The 24,406-nt window shown below is 43.6% G+C and overlaps 1 protein-coding gene across 1 annotated transcript in view; it reads right to left on the bottom strand.

Annotated features, from left to right (window-relative positions):
* Nucleotides 1-11,237: 11,237 nt before the first annotated feature.
* ERVFC1 (Endogenous retrovirus group FC1 Env polyprotein) overlaps nt 11,238-24,406 on the bottom strand; it is a 32,455-nt gene continuing 19,286 nt past the window's right edge. Inside the window, exon 2 of the mRNA XM_037983415.2 lies at nt 11,238-18,564. Coding sequence (XP_037839343.1) covers nt 16,576-18,213 — 1,638 coding nt within the window. The 5' untranslated portion in view covers nt 18,214-18,564 and the 3' untranslated portion in view covers nt 11,238-16,575. The remainder of the gene's footprint in view (nt 18,565-24,406) is intronic.

The raw sequence follows: 24,406 nt of genomic DNA, 5'->3' as shown, positions 1-24,406 counted from the left end.
CTGCTCTGGTGGTGCTTGAGGAGCCCTTCAGCCTGCCATTGCACTGTGGGAGCCCCTCTCTGGGCTGGCAGAGACTGAAGCCGGCTCCTTCTGCTTATGGGGAGGTGTAGAGGGAGAGGCGCGGGGTGGGAACCCGGGCTGCCTGCAGGGCTCGTGGGGCAGTGCAAGTTCCCGTTGGCCGTGGGCTCGGCAGACCCTGCACTTGGAACGGCAGGCCAATGCCGCTGGTCCCTGGCAGTCAGGAGCTTAGCACCCGGGCCAGCAGCTGCAGTCCCCCAGCAGTGCCGGCCAACCCAGGCCATGCTCGAATTCCCTCCCGGTCTCAGCTGCTTCCGTGCAGGGCAGGGCTCCGGACCTGCAGCCCGCCATGCCCAATCCCCCCCACTGGTGGGCTCCCACAAGGCCGTAGCCTCCCCAATGGACGCCACCCCCTTCTCTGTGGTGCCCAGTCCCATTGACCGCCCAAGGGCTGAGGAGTGCAGGCCTGAGGCAGGCAGGACTGACAGGCAGCTCCGCCTGTGGCCCCAGCAGCGTGGGTTCCACTAGGTGAAGCCAGCTGGGCTCCTGAGTCAAGTGGGGACTTGGAGAACTTTTATGTCTAGCTAAAGGATTGTAAACACCAATCAGCACCCTGTGTCTAGCTCAAGGTTTGTAAATGCTCTGTGTCTAGTTAATCTGTTGTCTTATAAATGCTCTGTGTCTAGCTCAAGGTTTGTCAATGCTCTGTGTCTAGTTAATCTAGTGGGGACTCAGAGAACTTTTGTGTCTAGCTAAAGGATTGTAAAGGCACCAATCAGCACTCTGTGTCTAGCTCAGGGATAAACGCACCAATCAGCACCCTGTAAAATGGACCAATCAGCAGGATGTGGGTGGGGTCAGATAAGGTAATAAAAGCAGGCTGCTGGAGCCGGCAGTGGCAACCTGCTCAGGTCCCCTTCCACCCTGTGGAAGCTTTGTTCTTTTGCTCTTTACAATAAATCTTGCTGCTGCTCACTCTTTGGGTCCACACCGCTTTTATGAGCTGTAACACTCAGGGCGAAGGTCTGTAGTGTCACTCCTAAAGTCAGTGAGACCACAAACCCAACAGAAGGAAGAAACTCCAGACACATCTGAACATCAGAAGGAACAAACTCCGGACACACCATCTTTAAAAACGGTAACACTCACCGTGAGGGTCCACAGCTTCATTCTTGAAGTCAGTGAGACCAAGAACCCACCAATTCCGGACACAATTTCACATGGAACAAAAAAAGAGCCCATATAGCCAAGACAATCCTAAGCCAAAAGAACAAAGCTGGAAGCACCATGCTACCTGACTTCAAACTGTACTACAAGAAGCATAAATTTAAAAATATGAAGCACAATAATTTTTTGTCCTTTAAAAAAGAAGTATATTTTTCATTCCTGTAATCCCAGCATTTTGGGAGGCTGAGGTGGGTGGATCACGAGATCAGCAGATCAAGACCATCCTGGCTAACATGGTGAAACCCCATCTCTACTAAAAATACAAAAAAAATTAGCCAGGCATGGTGGCAGGTGCCTGTAGTCCCAGCTACTTGGGAGGCTGAGGCAGGAGAATGGCATGAACCTGGGAGGTGGAGCTTGCAGTGAGCCGAGATTGCACCACTGCACTCCAGCCTGGGCAAGACATCGAGACTCCATCTCAAAAAAAAACCAAAAAAAAAGTATATTTTTAATTTGAAAGGTACACTGTTAGATAGTTTTACTAAAATGACATAATTATTTGCACACTCTCTCATCAAATTACTCTGTTTTAGTTCCTATGAACCTGATTATAAACTAGCAATATTTATTTTGGCCTATTTATAAGCTTTTATTTTTATATTTGAATAAATATATTTAATTAAAAATTGTGTACTTTTAAATTATAGACTGTACATTTGCTCAAATAAAAATTTCTTCTCTCTTCTAATTGATAAACCTATTTCTGATTAGCATTTCTCCAGTTTATATATGATCACAGCTGTTTCCTATACTAATGTAATATTTTCTGCATATATACTGAGGGTGTCTTATTTACATTATAACATATAAAATATTTTAACAACCTAAGAGTTATTGTTTTCTAGTTGTGGAGGATATTTTTATTATTTTTATTGCTGAAGATGCTTATTCTCTCTTTCATAATTTACTATACTTTCATTTTTTTCTTTCTTTCTTTTTTTTTTTTTTTTTTTGACACAGAGTTTTTGCACTATTGCCCAGGCTGGAGTGCAATGGCTCGATCTCGGCTCACTGCAACCTCCGCCTGCTGGGTTCAAGCGATTCTTCTGCCTCAGCCTCTCCTGTAGCTGGGACTACAGGCGCCCTCCACTGCACCTGGCTAATTTTTGTATTTTTAGTAGAGACCAGGTTTCGCCATGTTATCCAGGCTGGTCTTGAACTCTTGACCTCAGGTGATCCACCCGCCTTAGCCTCCCCAAGTGGCTAGAATTACAGGCATGAGCCACCGCGCTCATCCTGTTGATGAGTTTTTAACAAAAACACTTAACCCTAACATTTGAAGTCAAAATTTTATTAAAAAATGGTTTTAATCAATGCCAAGAATAAGATTAGATATATTAATGACCACTGTGGAAGACTAGAAGTCATCAGTTACTTCTTTCCAACACTGTGTTTTCTACAACTGATTTGTTTGTATACTCTTGGAATTTAAGCCTAGAGTTTCATTTTTAAATTACAACATTTTCATCAGGTATAAATTACCTTTAAAATAATTTATTTTGATAATTCCCAAATTCACAGATCGAAAGTCATCACCCTGTAGCACACAGGATTATTGCTGTGTATGGGAAACTGCAGTCCTTGTATTTTTAAGGTTTCATTTGTGTATTTTCTTTGGGAAAATATTTCAACATTTTGTAACTGCAACTAGCTGAAGTTACAAAATTATCTCTGGATTTGAGAAGATTATGCCTGAGCATGGCGAAGAATTAGAAATAATAGCTAACTTTTTCTATCTGCCAGGCACTGTGCTAAATACTTTGCATGAAGATGATAATTTCAAAACTAAACACAGAAAAGCAACTGTAAAAGAAATAATTTCTTTAAATAAATCTGATCTCCATTCACTCTAGAGTGAATTTTTACTGTAAATGTAAACTGTTTTCCTATGTCATTACTTTTCCGAATATAATTATAATGTGTGAATTTAATGTGTGAATTTTACAATAAAAAAACAGATTTTTACCTCTGGCAGATCTTCTAATGCAAGCATTTTACTAAATGGCCTTCTTGAAATTCAAGTGTTTAATAAATGTTGTATACATTTATTTAATTTGGCTTAGGGTATTTGTTTATTAGTAGTACTTTCGCATCTATGGGATTGTTGCATAAATAAATGGTTTAAATATGTAGGATATTTAAAAGCTGTTCTTTCTGCATTTGAGATTTTGAAACTTTAAAGAAGGCATTATAAAATGTCTCATGGAAAACATATTATTTTAAGAATTATTAAAGTAAAATAAAAACCTGTGACTCATAAAGATACACTCCATTTTTGTCCTCTATGATTTTTTTAATGGGACTTGAATATTTTAAGCTAGTGTTTTTAGAAGATCACGTAATTTTAACAGGAAATTTCAAAAAAAATGAAAGCCTAAATCCAATTCCAATTTCAATTACTTGAAAATTCTCACTGATATAAATTTATATAAATGTGATATTTATAATCAATAAATAAATACAATAGAATCATTGTTAAGTTGGGTAAAAAAATATTTTAAAAAACAATGAAGGCCGGGTGTGGTGGCTCACGCCTGTAATCCCAGCACTTTGGGAGGTCGAGGCAGGCAGATCATGAGGTCAGGAGATCAAGACCATCCTGGCTAACGCAGTGAAACTCCGTCTCTACTAAAAATACAAAAAAATTAGCCAAAATTAGCCAGGCGTGGTGGCGGGCACCTGTAGTCCCAGTTACTCGGGAGGCAGGAGAATGGCGTGAACCTGGGAGGTGGAGATTGCAGTGAGCTGAGATCGCACCACTGCACTCCAGCCTGGGTGACAGAGCAAGACTCCATCTCAAAAAAAAAAAAAAATGAAAACTTCTATTACCTCTATATGTATGTATGTACACATGTATGCACACAATGAATATATATATATTTACATACACACACCATATATACCTGTGTATAAATGAATAACAATAGACTATCAGTTGACCTCTACTATGTCATTTGAAGGCTCATTGGACAATGACCGCAACAGAGAGGACAGCAGAATACAACCTCAAATTTCCAAGATGGCTTGAATTGTATCTGAATTTCTTACAGGGTACCGAGATATTAAAATCTTGTTTAATTATGCTTCTTTGTTTATTACTGGGAGAGCCTCACATGCAAAGCAGATCAGGATATTCTCTTACAAAATGTGATAATTAACAGTCAATTCATAATGTAAGGGTAATTCAAACGGCAGTTTCAACAGCAAACAGGAGGGGCTTTTGTAGCCTATTCTATTTTCAATCAGCCACAAACCACCCACATCTGCTGAAATAAAAACTGAAAAGGCAGGTGGAAGAAAAGATGTTCTAGATCAAGCAGTAGGTACCAGGTCTGCTGAAGACATAGCGTGCCACCCACAAACACACAAGTTCAACAAGCGTGGCTCAATCCTTCAGAAAATTAAGTTCTAACTTTCTAATCATTAGGTATCTTCTTTATAAAAGACATAGTAAACATAAATACAAAATATACCCCTCTAAGTTTACTGGGAAGTTAAAAAAAGTGACTTGTAACTTTTAATAAATAACTAGGGAGGTAAGCTTGTTCATTTCTGAGATTTACAACTTTTATAAGGAAAGCCAGTAAAGGAGCTGTATTAATATTTGAATTGTGCCGTGTTCAATAGAAGCAATGAGCCATAATCCATACTGAGAGAAGAAAAGCAAGAGAAACATTTAACAAGAAAATCTAACTATGGCGTTTAGTTTCTCTAAATATTTATTAAATTCTAAATGCTATATGATTGCTTTCATGTTAATTTTTCAGTAAAGAAATTGAATACAATTGAATACAATTTCTCAGTTGAGAAATTGAATACAATGGATTTTAGTTTGATGTGACACTTGATAGGATAATTTTAAAATCATTATTTTAATTAGATATAATACTTCTAGGTAGAATAATAAAAATAAAGGAAAGCTGATTTTCTTTAAATTCCATCAATTATTTCTTTCTTACGATAATTGATGTTATTTACTAATGACATAGTAGATTAATACCAAATAATTATAAAATCAGGGAGTCAAGCCTTGCCTATCTGTGAATAAAATGTCTCAGGCTGCTTTTGCATTTAATATACATGCTCTTGCCTTTACCAGTCACACCCACATCTTACTTCTGGTTTTGTAAAACACTGGGTAAAGAAGAAGACAGTGTTTCTGAGTTTTGCATTATCAGCCCAATAGAGAACTCCTCTCTTCCCTGAACTGAGGGCCACGTCTCAGGGGTTGAAACAGGGCCAGTTACATTCTATGTTCCCAACATAATTGTCCATGCATAGATCCAATCAAGTTAAATGAGCAATAGGATATTTATTCTAAAAACACCTTATTGCTGCAATAATAATATAGTAATATTATTCTAATAATGATATTAGAATAACTGGTTTTTAGAATACTAAGTAGTTGAAAATAATCTAAATGCCGTACAAGGTAACATGTCAACTACAGCAAGTATGTAAGATTTAGTATTATTCACACACTAAAATTATATTCAGAAAAGTAATGGCATAGGAAAAGTGTATTGATACAGAGATAATAAATACAACTAAACCATGCTAAAATTCATTTTAAAATAAAATATGCCAAAATGTTATTGATGATTTGAGATGACGGTATTGCTAAGTAAGGTTTCAAATTTAATTTGCTGCTTTTGTGGTACTTTTATAAATTTTTAAATAATTAGTGTGTTAAAAATATCAAAGTCTAGAAATCAGAAAAAGGTATATTGCCAAAGAAGGACTGAGTTAGTGGATTTGGGGATCCATTAAGTTTTGTTTATGCTCAAAAAACAAACAAAAATCAGGTAACAGCAGCAAAAAATATCTCACTCATTTCCTGGAAAAATAATGAAACTACAAAGAATTTCCAAACTTAAAAACTATACATTTCCCTTCTGCCAGGTCTGTCGCAGCAGGTGTCACTAAAAGGCAGCCCCGTGTGCTTGTCACTGTGACAGCTGTGAGAAGGAAGGTGGAAGAGAAGAGAGACCCAGTGCTGAACTCCAAGTAGAGATGGGGCTTTTCTCTCTGCTTTTCCCTCCCCTCCCAGCCTGCATTTCCAATAACAGATTGATTTGTATTTGTATTATGAGACAAAAATGGTTGTCGGCAGCTATTCTTTCCTTTTATACACAATGTAAGCTCATATTTACATTCCTAGCTGAACAATATCTAAGAGGTACTTAAACTGACATAAAACGCAGATGATCTTAGTCTGACCAACTGCTTAATGCAAGAAAAAAACTTCAAATTGGAAGAGGAGTCCCTCCAAATATAGAAAGGACCAGTATTTTTTTTTTTTTTTTTTTTTTTTTTTTTTTGAGACGGAGTCTCGCTCTGTCGCCCAGGCCGGAGGGCAGTGGCCAGATCTCAGCTCACTGCAAGCTCCGCCTCCCGGGTTCAAGCGATTCTCCTGCCTCAGCCTCCCGAGTAGCCGGGACTACAGGCGCACGCCACCGCGCCCGGCTAGTTTTTTGTATTTTTTAGTAGAGACGGGGTGTCACCATGTTAGCCAGGATGGTCTCGATCTCCTGACCTCATGATCCGCCCGTCTCGGCCTCCCAAAGTGCAGGGATTACAGGCTTGAGCCACCGCACCCGGCCAAAAGGACCAGTATTTTAAGAGGCATGTTAATAACTAAAATGTGGCAATGCAAGGAGCAGAGCAGGAAGAACCTTTAAGTCTGAAACACAACAAGTCAATTTCATAGTCAGTTTCCATGGTCCTTCCACAACAAACTCTGGCATCTGTTTTCTCTACAATGGAGGTAACAATAGTAGCTATTTCAGAGCAGGAAAAGGCTTAGAAGAGTCCTAGAATATGGTCGTGGCTATATAAAGTTTAGATATTTGTATATTGTAACAAACCTACAATGCATTTTTTTCTTTGGTAGTCAATAATAGATTTCTTTTGGAAAAGTTGCGGCCTCCTGTCCAGGGAACACCTGGAGTTCCCACTAAGTGAATATTGGTGTCTGCTAACTGTTGCCTCTATTTCTCTCAATAATACACTGTCAAGCTATTCCTTGATTTAGCAATTTTATTTACTTTTTTTGTTTTGTTTTGTCTCGCTCTGTCGCTCTGTTGCTCTGTGGCCTAGGCTGGAGTACAGTGGTGTGATCTCAGCTCACTGCAACCTCTGCCTCGGTTCAAGCGATTCTCCTGTCTCAGGCTCTTGAGGAGCTGGGATTACAGGCACCTGCCACCACGCCCAACTAATTTTTGTATTTTTAGTAGAGACAGGGTTTTGTTTGCCATGTTGGCCAGGGTGGTCTTGATCTCCTGACCTGGTGATCTGCCTGCCTCAGCCTCCCAAAGTGCTGGAATTACAGGTGTGAGCCACTGCATCCAGCTACATTCTTTTTTTTTTTTTTTTTTTTTTTGAGACTGAGTCTCGCTCTGTTGCCCAGTCTGGAGTGCAGCAGTATCATTGAGAGGTGACAATGTGCTAGCAGCCCTCACAGTGCCTCCTCAGCCTCAGCGTCCACTCTGGTGGCGCTTGAGGAACACTTCAGCTTGCCACTGCAAGCTGCCACTGTGGGAGCCCCTCTCTGGGCTAGCTGAGGCCAGAACTGGCTCCCTCAGCTTGCCGGGAGGTGTGGAGGGAGAGGCGCCGGCGGGAACCGGGGTTGCGCCGCAGCTCTCACAGTCTGGCGCCAGTTTTGAGGGGCACTGGAGCGGGCTCGGCAGGCCCCCTGCTCCGAGCGGCCAGCCTGCACCGGGGGCCCAGGGCAGTGAGGGGCTTAGCACCCAGGCCAGCAGCTGTGGTGGGTGCGCTGGGTCCCCCAGCAGTGCCTGCCCGCCTGCGCTGTGCTGGAGTTCTTGCCAGGTCTCAGCTGCCTCCCTGCAGGGCAAGGCTCAGGACCTGCAGCCCACCATGCCCAAACTCCCCACCACCATGTGCTCCTGTGCAGCTGGAGCCTCCCCAACGAGCATTGCCCCTTGCTCCCCATTGCTGGATCCCATCAACCCCCCAGGGGCTGAGGAGTATGGGTGCACAGTGTGGGACTCGCAGGCAGCTCCGCTTGGGGCCCTAGTATGGGATCCACTTGGTGAAGCCAGCTGGGCTCCTGAATCTAGTGGGGCCTTGGAGAAATTTTATGTCTAGCTAAGGGATGGTAAAGGCACCAATCAGCACTCTGTGTCTAGCTTGGGGTTTGTAAATACACCAGTCAGCACTCTGTCTAGCTCAGGGTTTGTAAATACACTAATCAGCACTCTGTGTCGAGCTCAGGGTTTGTAAATACACCAATCAGCACTCTGTCAAAATGGACCAATCAGCAGGATGTGGGTGGGGTCAGATAAGGGAATAAAAGCAGGCTGCCCTAGCCAGCCTGCGGCAACTGGCTGGGGTTCCCTTCCACCCAGTGGAAGCTTTGTTGTTTTGCTCTTTGCAGTAACTGTTGCTGCTGCTCACTCTTTGGGTCCATGCTGCCTTTATGAGTTGTAACATTCAGTGCAAAGGTCTGCAGCTTCATTCCTGAAGCCCTCGAGACCACGAACCCACCGGGAAAAGGAACAACTCCAGATGCACCGCATTTAAGAGCTGTAACACTCCCCACGAAGATCTGCAGCTTCACTCCTGAAGTCAGTGAGACCATGAACCCACCAGAAGGAAGAAACTGTTGACACACCATCTTTAAGAACTGTAACAGTCACCACAAGGGTCTGCAGCTTCATTCTTGAAGTCAGTGAAAGTCAGTGAGACCAAGAAGCCATCAATTCGGGACACATCATCATAGCTCACTGCCACCTCAACCTCCTGGGATTAAAGCAAGCCTCCTACCTCAGCCTTCAGAGGAGCTGGAACTCCTAGGCTCAAGTGATCCACCTCACTCGGCCTTCTAAAGTCTGGGATTACAGCGTGAGCCACTGAGCCAGGCCAATTTATTCCTTTCTGATTAATACATTGGGCCAGGCGCCATGGTTCATGCCTGTAATCCCAGCACTTTGGATGGCTGAGTGAGGCGGATCACTTGAGCCTAGGAGGTCCAAACTGGCATGGGCAACATGGTGAAAACCCGTCTCTACCAAAATACAAAAAAATTAGCCGGGCGTGGTAGCGGGAGCCTGTAGTTGCAGCTACTCAGGAGACTGAGGCAGGAGAATCACTTGAACCCAAGCGGCGGAGCTTGCAGTAAGCCGAGATCGCTCTGCTGCACTCCAGCCTGGGCGACAGAGCAAGACTCCACCTCGAAATAAATAAACTGATTGGGTGCCAATTCATTATCAGAAACTATGGATTACCTCACTAAACCACCTCTCAAATCTCTCCTCTCAGTCTACTACATTACTCTGTAATTGTTTTTGTTTTGTTTTTTTGAGATGGAGTCTCATTCTGTCGCCAGGCTGGAGTGCAGTGGCACAATCTCGGCTCACTGCAAGCTCAGCCTGCTGGGTTCAAGCAATTTTCCTGCCTCAGCCTTCCGAGTAACTGACACTACAGGCGCCCGCCACCACGCCCGGCTAATTTTTTTGCATTTTAGTAGAGACGGGGTTTCACCATGTTGGCTAGGATGGTCTCAATTTCTTGACCTTGTGATCTACCCGCCTGGGCCTCCCAAAGTGCTGGGATTATAGGCGTCAGCCACCGCGCCCGGCCATCCTGTATATTTTTAATCTACGTGTGTTATTTTACTTTTGGCTTCATTTGTAAAACCCATGTTTTCTAAAGCCTAATCTGAGAGTCTTTTTCATTTAATTGACTAACATGTTTATTTACATGTCAAGTCAAAAAATTGGTTTCACGTTTATCATAATGTATATATTCTTTATGTTTTTTAAATTATTCTTTGCTATCTCTTTTTTCTTATAATATTGCATATATTTTGTTGGGTTTTATGTTCTCCAGATGTTTTAAAGGTATGTATATGTTCATCCTACTATACTGGTGATTTTAACTTTTCAAATCTTAAATTTCGTTTTTCCAGTTCCTTAAATCCATCATTTTTACCTACTTGTCCTTTATCTTCACAGTCTGGGAGGTCTTCTCAAAGCTACCCTCTTTACATCTTTTTTTTATTTTTGAGATAGAGCCAGGCTGGAGTGCAGTTGTGTAATCTCAGCTCATTGTAATTTAGTAATTCTCACAGGCAACTATGTGAAAATTTACGGCGCAAGCTGTTTCTTGGAAATACCACTTTATGAATGGTTGTCTCTGATCACCTTTCAGCATTTTAAAAGGTTTCATTTTCATTTGAGTTCTGTTTTTCCATTTTAATTTTGTATTACTAAAATATTCCTCTCTAAATTGCTATTGTAAAAGAATGTTATCTTTAAATGAAAATCGATCAAAGGCAAAACTCTGTGTGTGTGTAATAGGACCAAAAAGTGAACATAGTGTGTAAAAGATGTACATCTTCATCACTGTATCAAAGATACTCAAAAGCACTGAAGTCAGTGAGCAAGAAGCAGTTTTTACGCCTATCTGCAGTCCACCAATTTGGGAAGACGTGAAAAAAAGCGTTTAAGAGAATCATGGCCCGCTGCTAAGGAACTGCCCAAATCCGTGAGACAGTTAAGTCTAAACTTCAATTTTGCTTTTCCTAGGTGCGTGACCTGAGCAAATGCTAAAAGTGAATTTCACCCTGCATTACCTCTCATTGGGCTTGGAAAAACAGTTACTGACTGACTTTGGGGAAGGCTCCAAACTGTTGAAAGTAGAGAGTGGTGTTGCTGCTTCAAACTGAGACTAATACAATCTCCTCAAAACCACTTTCCAACTTGGTCATTATCCCTCTAATTATTTCTGGCCACTTCCTGGTAATAACTTCAATGTCTCCAGTGTTATGTACAAGGTGGAGGGGAGATGCCACCGATCGTCTTCCAAAGCGACCTTGTTTTTCCAACTATGTTCAATTTCTATTACTACTCCTGCTGCTGCTGCTGCTGCTACTACTACTACTACTACTACTACTACAACAACAACACACACACACACACCACAGAAACCTTTGGCCACCAATATTAACTGTGTGGGATCTTCTGCAAACATTTCTATTTCCATCAAAGATGATCCCTAGGTACTATATGGCTATTACAGCCGACAATTTATAGTATCAACTTGTGGAAAAACCTTTCCACTCTAGCTATTAAAACAGAAAAACTTTCAGAAATGCACACACACCTACTCCAAGTTCTCAAAAGTTCAACACTAATGATTTAAGTAATTTTTTAAAGTCATTTAAGTACCTGAAGGTGCCAAAACCCGTTAGACTTACTGTACCAAGGATCAGGATCACATCTCCAAGCAACAGAGTAACTCATAGCCAAAAGTGAACATTTTCAGGGCCTTGTACAGAGGCTAAAGCAATTTCCTAACCTGAGAAATAAGGGATTGATCTGGAAGATCCTTTAAAAGCTGATTGCTGGATTTACAAAAATCCCTGACTATTTACTTCTTTAGTACAATGAAACAGAGAAATTGGGTAACGATGCCATCAAAGAGGAAAGAGAGAAAAGGTTCATTACGCAGCTGTTATTTAAACACACCATCCTTCATTTAAACTGAAAACTGAGAAAAATATTCAAATTTTGTGACGGAAATTAGGCAAAGTGAACATGTTTATTATATTTTTTCACTCCCTTAAAACTCACAATTAGAAATGATATCATTTATAATGGGAAACAAGAAATCAGTCTTCCAAAGTTAAAAGTACCAAAACTCTGGAATGGAAGAAAGCACATATTTACCCTGTGTAAAAATTCTGTTACATCCAAAAGACAAATTTTAACACAGAAAAATACCTGCTTAATTTTAGAAACAAGGTAGGGAGGCAGAAGGGAAAAAACTAACTGCAACTAACAACAACAAAAAAAGATGAAGGAAAAGAAACCACTTCTATATTCATTAAATAGAACGTCTTGTTATTTTTGAAGACAGTAAAAACTTTTTGACATTCTTTTTAATCGTAGGCCACGGAAACATCATTGGATCTCATTTGGTCTAGTCAGTGTGTAAAGTGTTTACAAACCTAACTAAATATAGAATTAACAGGAGTTATGTGCTTATATTCCTTATACATAGGAGAAAAAATAAAGGACCCCTTTATGCCAGCTTTGAGTTTGGCTTGATTTTTTATGACTTATTTAAAAGTGCTACTGAATGAGAAAGTCTTTTAATGGAAATACTGACATGGTCTTTTTTTTTTTTTTTACACGGAGTCTCGCTTTGTCGCCCAGGCTGGAGTGCAGTGGCATGATCTCGCCTCACTGCAAGCTCTGCCTCCTGGGTTCACGCCATTCTCCTACCTCAGCCTCCTGAGGAGCTGGGACTACAAGTGCCCACCATCATGCCCAGCTAATTTTTTGTATTTTTAGTAGAGACAGAGTTTCACCATGTTAGCCAGGATGGTCTTAATCTCCTGACCTCATGATCCGCCTGCCTCGGCCTCCCAAAGTGTTGGGATTACAGGTGTGAGCCACCACGCCTGGCCCTACACAGTCTTAAATATAGTGACATGAACAAGCGCTTCTATGAAGCTGCCCCAGGATGTGACTGACCACTGAAGCAAGTCTGAAATGCAGTGAGTATCAGAAAGTCAAATATGATCGATTTGCTGATAAATATCAGTAGAACGGTAATGCCAAAATACAGAGAATGCCTTTGCAAGATCAAAATTTCGTGTTGATAACTTGTTCTTAACAAGAAAATATGAAAAATGTATGGGATCTTTGCTCTTACACATGGAGGAGAGAGAAAATGTAAAATTTCTGTATGGACTTTCTCCCATTCTCATATGCAGCTAAAAATAGTCATTCTTAAAAAGTCACAACTTGGACTTAGGGTTCTTATCAACCCTGACAGTCAAGGTGGCAGCAGGGTTTAAATGAGTGGGTTTAGAGCTGTGCTTTATTTCTTAAGTCTCACCTCCAAGGCTATGATACTAGGTAAACAATAAATCCCTACATAGTGAAGTCAAATTTGTAAAAGCTCCATTTGTTTTTATTTGTCTATCAGCTGTGCTTTTTGTTCTTTGGTGGATTTTCTTTAAACTAGTTAAATTTTTCCATTTTTCATCCTTGCATCTCCCTGGAAGTCACTCTTTTACTTGAAAATCGATTTAGTTTCATTTTACTCTTTCTGTGTTTTTATTTTGACTCTCTTAAACATTTCATTGTTTTCAGCTTCATTGTTTAATTTTCTTTTTACTTTACATTTTTCTTCTTTTTAAAACTTTTTAAACACCAATTTAAACTTATTCAGGATCTTTCTTTTGTTCTGTTCACAGACACAGATCAACATATACTTAAGTAAATTAAAATGTCTTTTATGATTTAAGGAGCAGATATACTAAATAATGAAAACATTAATGCATTCACTTAAGAAACATTTATAGAGTAAATACGTGAAAGACACGGTAGTAAGCGCTAGGGGAATTATAAAAATTAATACACCACCATTTCAGGGTCTCCAGGAGCTTTTAATACAAGGCAGTGAGAGCCAGTACCAAAGGAAGGAGATAGGATGCAGCTGCATTTCGGAAAACAATTTGCCCACATTCAGCCAAATATGAAATCAGCATTGCTATCTTTTTTAGGTACCACAATGTAAAAAGACAAAAATGTCAGAAGCTAACACAACCCTAAAATATCTGTACAGTTTCTAGGCTAAACTGCCTCATACTTTCGATTTGTTTGTAAGCCATATAGTAGGAAAGTGCGAGTCTCAGCATCTATCTACATGTAGGATTTTTCAGGCTCTCATGTGACACCAAATAACAAAGAAAAGGGAATGGAAAGCCACCCCTGAAGGAGCCAGCACACAGCTCATGTTGCCAATATTTCTTCCTTTTTTCTCTTCTTGTCTGCCATTAATCTCTCAGTTCTTCACAATGGGTGAAACCCTGGTACAATTGCATTTGGATTTTTGCAAGTGAAGCCGGAAAGAAATATGATTTCCAAACATCAAATTAATTTGAACTTCAGAAAGAATCCACGTCAATGTGTTTTGCTTCTACCATGACTCATAAACATTTACTAAGAATCTATGGTATTCTGAATAGTGCTTAAGTTTTTATAATTCTATAGTAAGCCCATGTATATTCAAAGGGTCAGCATTTGTATAAATCTCATTTTTAAAGATTCTGCTTAGAAATAAGTAATTAGAAAAGTTCCCTTTTAAAAAGGTTGTCAGGAAGACAAGGCTCGTTATTTAAAGGAGGGAGGGGCAAGTTTCCGATTGTGATTAACCCTGAGGTTACTGACTTGAAAGGGTGGAACAGAATATAAGGAATACAAGGAAGAGGAAGTTTAGAGAATAGAAAGATTATTAAAGTACCTTTCCAAAGCTGTGCTGAATAGTGTAAGTTTAGAAGAGAAGAACATTCTCTATTTTTTAAATTGGTCCTTAAATTTCTGCTATCTGGAAATTGGACTTATGTGGAATACCTCATTCCCAGATGGCCTTTGTTAGGTAAGGTACAAGACAAGAAATTGGACAACCTTTCAAGTATCCTTTAAATGTCACTCGCTGGACTGTTGATAGAGGCTTTTATTATTCTCTGCTGGAGTACATCAACAATCATTTGCATGCCAGGAAAAGAATGTCTGGAATAATCCAAAAAGGCCAAGCTTAATTCTTTCACTAAAACCAAGAAAGTGACAGCACAGAAAGGGAAATAAAATAAGAAAATAAGTATCCAAGGTAGACTTACTGGTAACAAAAGCCCAAAAGAGAAACCGTGTGTGTGCACCAAGGCACTCAACGCAGGGCCCTTAACACAGATGGCTCTTGATGCCGCCATAAGACTTGTTTTAAGCTACCCCCCAAAACAGAAGCTGAAATGAAGGAAACAGATGTTGTCGGGCGAATATTCACTGCTCAAAAAGATCTGCCAAGGCATCTTTTTAAACCTTTCTTCTGGTTCATTTAAATATGGTTTCATGGATAGAGTGGCCAGCACCAAACACAGGCCTCCAGTGAGTCTAAGCCAGAGCCTTCATGGAGTGGCTCTTAATTATCATTTTTGCATGTGGAATGAGTGTACATAGGAGCAGCACCTCATATACCAATGGCTTCTGTCCCAGAAGGGTCCTTGTTACTTTGGTTGTTTAGAACGGAGAGTACATTTCTCCAAAGAAACCATGCCATAAATTAAGCTTGAAGCCCAGGTGGATCCAATGGTTTATTGAACTCATGAGCATATCTAGATTTTACTACTGATACCAGTTTAAATTCTCAAGTACACAGTGTGCAGGAAGAGAGAGAAAAAAAGAATAAAGAACATTTTCTCCCTGAGGGTCACTATGAGCCAAGAAAAAAGGTTTAGAGATGGCAGTTGCACTTGTTGTCCTCCAAAACTTTCTATGTCCTTGTTCCTCTTTCCCCAGTAACCCAAATGCTTTGTTCTCTTGTTTCGTTTCCATGTCTCCAACCGCAGCAGGACATCCAAATGGATCCTACCTCCCAGTGTCTCATGCACCAATAAATGACTTCTTTTTTCTCTCAGTCAAAATCTTCATTTCTTCCCAGGGATATTTACCTCCATCAAGCATATGGGAAGTTAGCCCTATTAATTCATACTAACATGAAAAAGACTCCTATCTGCCTAGATGCTTTGGCTTATACCAGATATGTCTAATTAAGAGGGATTTTAGAGAGTTCAACAAGATTAAGTTTAAACATTCAGCTTCTTGGGAGCAAGATAAGTTTATGAATTATATACTGACAGAGCCACGGGGCTCATACAGCAACCTTTCCAATGACTAGGCCTTTTTTTTTTTTTTTTTTTTTTGGAGACAGAGCCTTGCTCTGTTGCCCAGGCTGGAGTGCAGTGGCATTGTTATGCCCAGACCGTTTATTCCCCGAAGAAGACCACCAGAGAGTCCAGAGTCAAAGCTAAGCAGCAAGGATCTTTATTACAGGTTTGAACCTGGAACTCTCCCTCGCTCGTGAAACGAGACGGGCAGGAGAGCTCCCCCACTGAGCTCCGAGCAGTGTTATATAGTCTAAGAAAAGTGGGCATAGAATTATACAAATCAGATATATGATTGGCTAGTGTTTGAACAAGGCGATTTGGCTAACTATGATTGGTTCCCGCCATTTCTGATATTTCGGTTCAACCTTTGAGGCGGGAGAGCAGGTTTATGGCAGCAAGAGTTTATCTTACTTAAACACATCTTGTGACCTTGCCTCAGAACTTACAAAATTTCTGGTACGTGCAGAAAAACAGGTACTCACAGAACTTACGAAATCTCTGGCATGTGCAAAGATTAGAGAGCAGAACAAAGGGTGTAGCGGGGGGGGGGGGCGGGTACACATCTATCTTTGTGTCCTTTCATTTCCCCCTCACATAAGTAACTGGATGTCCAATCTTGGATTTCCAGAGTTTTATAATGTAGCCTCACTTTCTGGGTGCAGGAGAGGCTGGTGATGGCTACGGAGGACCATTAGTTGGATGGTATCAAACCTTTCTCTGACAAATTGTAAAATTTTATTTACCACACAGGGGCCTATAGTGAATAGAAGTAGTAAAGACATTAGGGGGCCTAAAAGGGGTGCCAGAAGGGAAAACATTGAAGAGCTCCACCAATTGTTAGCGGCTGTAGTGAATTGTTGCTTTTTCATTTCTAAGCTTAGTTTGTGTAGGCGTTGGACTCTTTCCTCAACTAACCCTGACTCATTTATATAGAAACAGCATTCTTCTTTGAGGAACATACAGGTACCTCCTTTCTCAGCCGTGAGTAAGTCTAAGGCTCTGCGGTTTTGAAGGGTGACTTGTGCTAGGGAGGTGAGCTGCTGCTGAAGGGAGGCTAGGGAATAGGCGGAGTCTTCCATAGCAACAGAGAATTGTTGTAACAGCTTGTCGTTTTCTATCATGGAGTGTTGTAGGGCCCCTCCTGCTAACCCCGCTGCGATGACAGAGGTGGTTAAGGATATTCCGGCAATTAGTGGTAGAAAAACTGCTCGTCTATGTCGCGCAGTTTCAGTTGGGGCAGTCCCTGCCCAGCCTATGAACTCTGCCGGAGTTAGCAGGGTCAGTCGGGGGACTAGTGTAACAGGGATGCACAACTGTCTGTCAGAGATGCTTTTGGACAGAGTTTTTAACAGAGTCATATTACACCAGAAGAACACACCAGGGGGAGCATATATGGGGCTATTAGGGTATGTAGCCGATTGGTTGCAGAGGCTGTTGCTAAGTGCAGAATAACAGTAGGGATATTTCTCTTGGTATGGGTCATGGTACAGGGCCACATCGGGTATTGTGACTGTTGATGAATTAAAATCTGTATAGTTTGTGGGTGGGGAGGAAAGGGGAACAGCGGTTAATGGTGGTCTTCCTAAGGTTGCACACATAAAGCAAGAGGACAGGTCGCCTAAACCGGTGAGGTTGGCGAATGCTAGCCCTTCTTGTAATAGGGTTAGCCAGGAGAAGGGCTGCAAGTCTTGTGATAGCTTGGTTTCCTGTCTGTGGATTTGTGTATGGATTAAGGGTTGAATCTGGACTAGACTCCGCCACAAGTACAGATGGCTACTAGGCCAGCTACTACTGGAATCGTAGTAGACTGCCCCATGTTGGGGCGATGTCCACCGGGAGTGCCCTGGATCTGTTATTATCCAAGTGTATATGTTAGGAGTCCCTGTCGGGTAGCGAGTCCTGAGGAGGTTAGACTTTCTCGGGTATTCGTCCCATACCCTGGCTGAATGCATTTTACAATAGTGGTATGGGCAACCTGCATTCTGGTGCCACCAATAATTCTTACAATTATATTCAGTCTGATCATATTCAAAACAGATGATGGGTATCCCCGGTTGGGCAATTTGGAAATTAGTGAAATTGAGGTAAATTGGAGTATTGCACCCGGAGGGGGGGCAGTCTGCACTAGCTAACAGTTTACCCGCCTGGGGGGTTTCCCCGGGGTGAGTTTTGTTCTCATAGAGCCAGAACCTCCTGACATAGGGATTAGACGGCGCAGTAGTGAGGAGAGTCAGATGCATAAGGCATAAAAGCATAGTTAAGCTAGACATGGTTACGGCTATGGGGATGACGGCGCAGGGTTAGCTTTAAGGGATTGTTCTTAGCTTTGTTTACAGTCCATGTAACTGGTGCTCCAGACGGCCCGAAAAGGTCGGATGTTGGGTCCACTGGTTTGACGTGTGTGTAGTGGATCCACGAAGCGATGCCTTCTACCTTGAGAGCGGTGGGAGTAGTCAGGAGTACTTGCAGTGGTCCTTTCCACCTGGGTTGAAGAGTTTCTTGCCGGTGGCGCTTGACTAGGACCCAGTCTCCCGGCTGGAACGGATGAGGCGTCGGTGGAGGTCCTGCCTCGTACAGTTCTCGTAGTCTGGGCCAAATTTCCTGGTGAATTTTCTGTAAGGCTTGTAAGGAGAACAGGAGCTCAGAGACATTTTCAGTTTCAGGTTTGAGACTGGGGACCAGGGTTGGGGGTCTGCCATACATGATTTCATATGGTGTGAGGCCCAGTCTGTAAGGAGTATTTCGGGCCCGGAACAGAGCATAGGGGAGAAGTACTACCCAATTAGTGCCAGTCTCCATGGTCAATTTAGTTAAGGTCTCCTTTAGAGTCCGATTCATCCTTTCTACCTGTCCTGAGCTTTGGGGCCTATAAGCACAATGTAATTTCCAATTTGCCCCAAGAATGGAAGCCAAATCCTGACTTACCTTAGCAACTAAGGCTGGTCCATTGTCTGACCCTATTTGGACGGGAAAGCCATACCTGGGGAGGATTTCTTCCAAAATTTTCTTTGCTACAACCTGAGCAGTTTCTCTCTTAGTTGGGAACGCTTCTGTCCACCCTGAAAAAGTGTCTACAAAGACAAGTAAGTACTGATACCCATATTTTCCAGGCTTTATCTCAGTAAAGTCTATTTCCCAATAGATACCAGGCCTAGTTCCTCTACACCTAATTCCTGCGGCGGTCTGGGTTTGGGGGCAAGCATTGTTCAGTTGGCAGGCTTTGCAATTTGTTGTGACATCGCTGGCCAGTTCAGCTATGCGCCTGATTCTGAACTTGGCGTGCCTGATTAAGTCTATCATTCGCCGGGCACCCAGGTGGGTTGTCCGGTGGATGTGTTCCAACACCTGCCGTCCTAATTTCTCTGGCAGGATGGTTTGGTCGTTTATATCAGTCCACCACCCATTTTTAACCTGTTTTAGGGGAAGCGTGTCCATCCATTCGCGATCCTGTTCGGCATAGTCAGGAAAACATGGCAAATTTCGCGGGCCAGGATCGGGGAGCTGGAGCGCGAGGAGCTGACTGGGAGCTTTTGCTATGCTCCTTGCGGTTTGGTCGGCTAAGAAGTTGCCTCGAGCAATTGGCGTAGTTGGTTTCTGATGCCCAGGGCAATGTACGATAGCCAATTTCTTTGGTTTCCACAAAGCAGTTAATAGAGCTAGGATCTCTTGCTTGTTTTTTATTTCTTTGCCTTCGGCTGTTAATAGTCCCCTCTCTCTGTAGATGGCCCCATGTATGTGCGCAGTAGCGAAAGCATAGCGGCTATCCGTGTATACTGTTAGTTTTTTCTCTGCCCCTAGGGTGAGGGCCTGTGTGAGTGCTATCAGTTCGGCTCTTTGGGCCGATGTTCCGCCCAGAAGAACAAGAGTTCCGCCCAGATTACCTCAGTCTCTGACGTTACAGCCGCTCCTGCATACCGCTGGCCTTGGTGGACGTAGCTGCTGCCATCAGTGAACCAGATGAGTTCTGTGTCGGGGAGCGGACAATCTTGCAGGTCCTCCCGCACCCCATGCACCTGAGCCAGTATCTCAGTGCACTCATGGAACGGGGCGTCAAAGTCTGGATTTGGCAGCAGTGAAGCAGGGTTTAAAGAGGTTGGAGGCAGAAAAGTTATTCTGAGGGGGTTTAACAGCAGTCCTTGATAGTGGGTGAGCCGGGCGTTACTCATCCATTGGTCCGGCGGCTGCCGGAGGACGCCTTCAATGGCATGCGGGATTATAACGCGCAACTCTTGCCCCATGATAAGTTTATCAGCGTCTCGGACCATTAGGGCGGTCGCCGCGATTATCCGCAGTCAGGGTGGCCAGCCAGCAGCCACTGAATCTAATTTTTTTGACAAATAGGCAACTGGCCTCTGCCAGGGGCCTAGGTACTGTGTTAACACGGCTTTTGCAACACCCTTCCTTTCATCCACGTATAAGTGGAAGGGCTTGGAGACATCAGGGAGCCCCAGCGCGGGGGCTGATAACAAGGCAGTTTTGATTTGTTGAAAGGCCAGCTCAGCCTCTTCCGTCCAATTGAAGGGCTGCCGTTCCTTTGTTGCCTGGTATAGGGGCTTGGCTAACTCAGCAAATCCGGGTATCCATAACCTACAGAACCCTGCCGACCCCAGGAATTCTCTCACTTGCCGTGTCGACTGGGGTCTAGGGATGCGTAGGACTGTTTCCTTTCGGGCTTTGGTTAGCCAGCGTTGCCCCCCTTTTAATAGGTACCCCAGATAAGTTACCTCCGACTTGCAGATCTGAGCCTTTGTTGCTGAGGCTCAGTAGCCTAGCTCCCCCAGAGTCTTCAAGAGGTCCTCAGTCCCTTGAACACAAGTTTCCGGGGATCTGGCCGCTATTAAGAGATCATCAACATATTGCAAAAGAGTTATTTCAGGTGTTGCCGCCGGTACTCACCCAGATCTTCATGAAGGGCTTCATCGAACAGGGTTGGCGAGTTCTTCAACCCTTGTGGCAGCCTGGTCCATGTTAGCTGACCGTTGATGCCCCTCTCAGGATCCGTCCATTGAAATGCAAAGAGTTCTTGACTTTTGGGAGCCAGAGGAAGGCTGAAGAAAGCATCTTTTAGATCAAGAACGGTATACCACTGTTTTTCGGGATGTAGCACTCAGAAGGGTGTATGGATTGGGCACAGTGGGATGTATGTCTATGACCCTTTTATTAACTTCTCTTAAATCCTGTACTGGCCTGTAGTCCGTACTGTTGGGTTTACGAACAGGTAACAGTGGAGTATTCCAGGATGAGTGGCAAGCCCGTAGGACTCCCTGGTCTAGGAGTCGGCGGATATGGGGCGTAATTCCTTCTCTTGCCTCCAGGGGCATAGGATATTGCCGAACCCGAACCGGGTCCGTCCCTGGCTTAACTTCCACAAATATGGCAGGTCGATGTTTAGCTAGCCCTAAGCCCCCAGTTTCTGCCCATGCTTCAGGGAAACGCTGGAGCCAAGAGTCAATTTCCTGATCGGGGGGCTTTTGCTCTTGATGGAGTCTGTACTCATCTTCTAAGGTGACAGTCAGGATAGATATTGGCCTGTTTTGGGAATCAGTTATCTTGGGCCCTTCTGGCTCAAAGTGGATTTGGGCCCCCATTTTTGTCAGCAAGTCCCTCCCTAGTAGAGGGCAGGGGCTCTCTGGGATGACTAGGAAGGAATGGGAGACTTTTCCCGTTCCTAAGTCTACAGTCCTCTGGGTTGTCCAGGGGTATTTTTTGATGCCTGTGGCCCCGTGCACCCAGGATGTTTTCTTAGACATTTTTCCAATTGGTTTGATTAGGACTAAGCGTTCCGCCCCAGTATCGACCAAGAAGCGAACTGGGGACCCCTCCACTTGCAAAGTTACCCTGGGTTCGGGGAGGGGGTCCGAACCCCGTTCCCCCTAGTCAGAGTCCTGGGTAACGAGTACGGAGGTAGGGTTAGCTGGTCTCCGTTTCTTTGGGCAGTCTTTAATCCAGTGACCACGTTCCTTGCAATAAGCACACTGATCCTTTTCTAATCCTTGCCTAGAGCCTTGCTTTTTCTGCTTTCTGCTTTGGCCATTCCCTGCCTGGGGGAAAGCTGCTACTAAGACTTTGGTCATTTCTTTGGTTGCCTTGAACTGTTTTTCTTCTGGAGTATCCCTATTATTATAAACTCGCTGGGCCATCTGAAGGAGGTCCTGAATCTGCTTTCCCTCTAAACCTTCTAATTTCTGGAGTTTTCTTTTAATATCTGGTGCTGCCTGGTTTACAAAGGACATTACTACCGCAGCCTGATTTTCCGGTGCTTCCGGGTCCATAGGGGTAAACTGTCTGAAAGCTTCCATTAATCTCTCTAAATACACAGCGGGGCTTTCTGTCTTACCTTGTAACACAGAATATACTTTAGCCAAATTGGTGGGCTTGCGAGCTGCAGCCCGGAGACCCGCCATTAGAGTCTGGCGATAAATGAGCAGTCGTCCCCTACCTTCTGCCGTGTTGTAGTCCCATCTGGGCCGGGTCAAAGGAAAAGCCGCGTTAATGAGGTCAGGATTTGCAGTTGGCTGGCCGTCATCTCCTGGAACCAGCTTTCTGGCCTCAACTTGGATTCTTTCCCGCTCCTCCGTTGTGAACAGGATTCGGAGGAGCTGTTGACAGTCATCCCAGGTCGGCTGGTGAGTAAACATGACACTGTCTAACAACGAGGTTAGATCTTTGGGATTATCGGAGAACCGAGCATTTTGGGACTTCCAATTGTATAAATCACTAGTGGAAAAAGGCCAATACATGAGACGGGAGAGCCCGGTATCATCGAGCGATCCTATTTCTCTGAGAGGCAGGGCTATGGTGGAGTCAGGGAGTCGGGAAGCTTGGTCCCGCAGTACGCGGCCTCGCGTTCGGCCGGCCGGCCCCCCGGGTTACTTTCGCTCTTGGCTGCTTCGGCTTCTCGGTTCCCCCCTATGGAAGCACCACCCTGGGGGACTGGGTCCTGCGGGATAAGGTGCGGATATGGTGGGGGAAGTGTGGGTTCTAACGTTAGGGGGTCCTGGCTGTCTGGCAGCACAGGGGCCGAGGGAGCAGAGGGAGTCCTTTGTCTTGTAGGTCGCGTTACTAGGACCTTGCAGGGCTCAGGGATGAATGGAGTTACCCAGGGCGGTGGGTTTTCCACAAGATCCTGCCACACTAGAATATAAGGAATTTGATCAGGATGTCCTGACTGCCCTGGCAGGAAAATCTTAGTTTTTACCTTAGTAATAATAGAGAGACAGAAAGTTCCTTCAGAGGGCCACCCTGAGCCGAAAGAGGGCCACTCCGAACGGCAGAAAGTAACTAGCTTTCCCTTCTTTAGTTCTACGCTTAAGTTACGCCCCCGAGCCTTCACATCCTTAAAATTGGTAACAAGGAGTGAGAGCGGCGTGCTCTGGTTGTTGCCCATCTTTGGACTGCTCCTACAAAGAGAAGGAGGGACGAAAATGAGTGTGAAGCAGAGGGGAGTATCTGACAGGTCCGGTCCTGGAAGGGGAAGAAAAGGTTTTATGTTTCGTTTTGGACTTACACTTAACACTTAACAATAACGGACAGACAGTGAGAAACGATGAGCCTTCGCGAGCACGTGTCGGACTTCCGACCTGAGTCAGACGGGGCAACCAAGGATGGAGGCCCCCAGATGGGCACTGGGGGACGTCTCCCACCAGTCCCAAGTGGCTGTCTTTTAGCGCATCCGCCAAGACCGTGCCACTTACAAAACAGACCAATACAGATTACAGATTACGGATTTCGCGAAATTTCAGGGAGACAGACAGAGACAAAGACAGAGACAGTGACAAAGCCGGCTTACCTACAGATTAAGATCCATTGACTTGGGGGTCTGGTGGGCTTGGGGGAAATCCTGGACGAGCCCCCATTTGTTATGCCCAGACCGTTTATTCCCCGAAGAAGACCACCAGAGTCCAGAGTCAAAGCTAAGCAGCAAGATCTTTATTACAGGTTCGAACCTGGAACTCTCCCTCGCTCACGAAACGAGACGGGCAGGAGAGCTCCCCCACTGAGCTCCGAGCAGTGTTATATAGTCTAAGAAAAGTGGGCATAGAATTATTATACAAATCAGATATATGATTGGCTAGTGTTTGAACAAGGCGACTTGGCTAACTATGATTGGCTCCCGCCATTTCTGGTATTTCGGTTCAACCTTTGAGGCGGGAGAGCAGGTTTATGGCAGCAAGAGTTTATCTTACTTAAACACATCTTGTGACCTTGCCTCAGAACTTACAAAATTTCTGGTACGTGCAGAAAAACAGGTACTCACAGAACTTACGAAATCTCTGGTATGTGCAAAGATTAGAGAGCAGAACAAAGGGTGTAGCTGGGGGGGGGCGAGTACACGTCTATCTTTGTGTCCTTTCAGCATGATCTCAGCTCAGTACAACCTCCACCTCCCAGGTTCAAGGGATCCTCCTGCCTCAGCCCCCCTAGTATCTGGGATTACATGCACGCGCCACCATACTGGGCTAA

Source organism: Chlorocebus sabaeus, chromosome 9 (assembly GCF_047675955.1).
Source record: "Chlorocebus sabaeus isolate Y175 chromosome 9, mChlSab1.0.hap1, whole genome shotgun sequence".
In the NCBI taxonomy this organism is placed as follows: Eukaryota; Metazoa; Chordata; class Mammalia; order Primates; family Cercopithecidae; genus Chlorocebus; species Chlorocebus sabaeus.
Note: the sequence above shows the minus strand (reverse complement) of the source record. Positions and strands in the feature narration are given on the sequence as shown.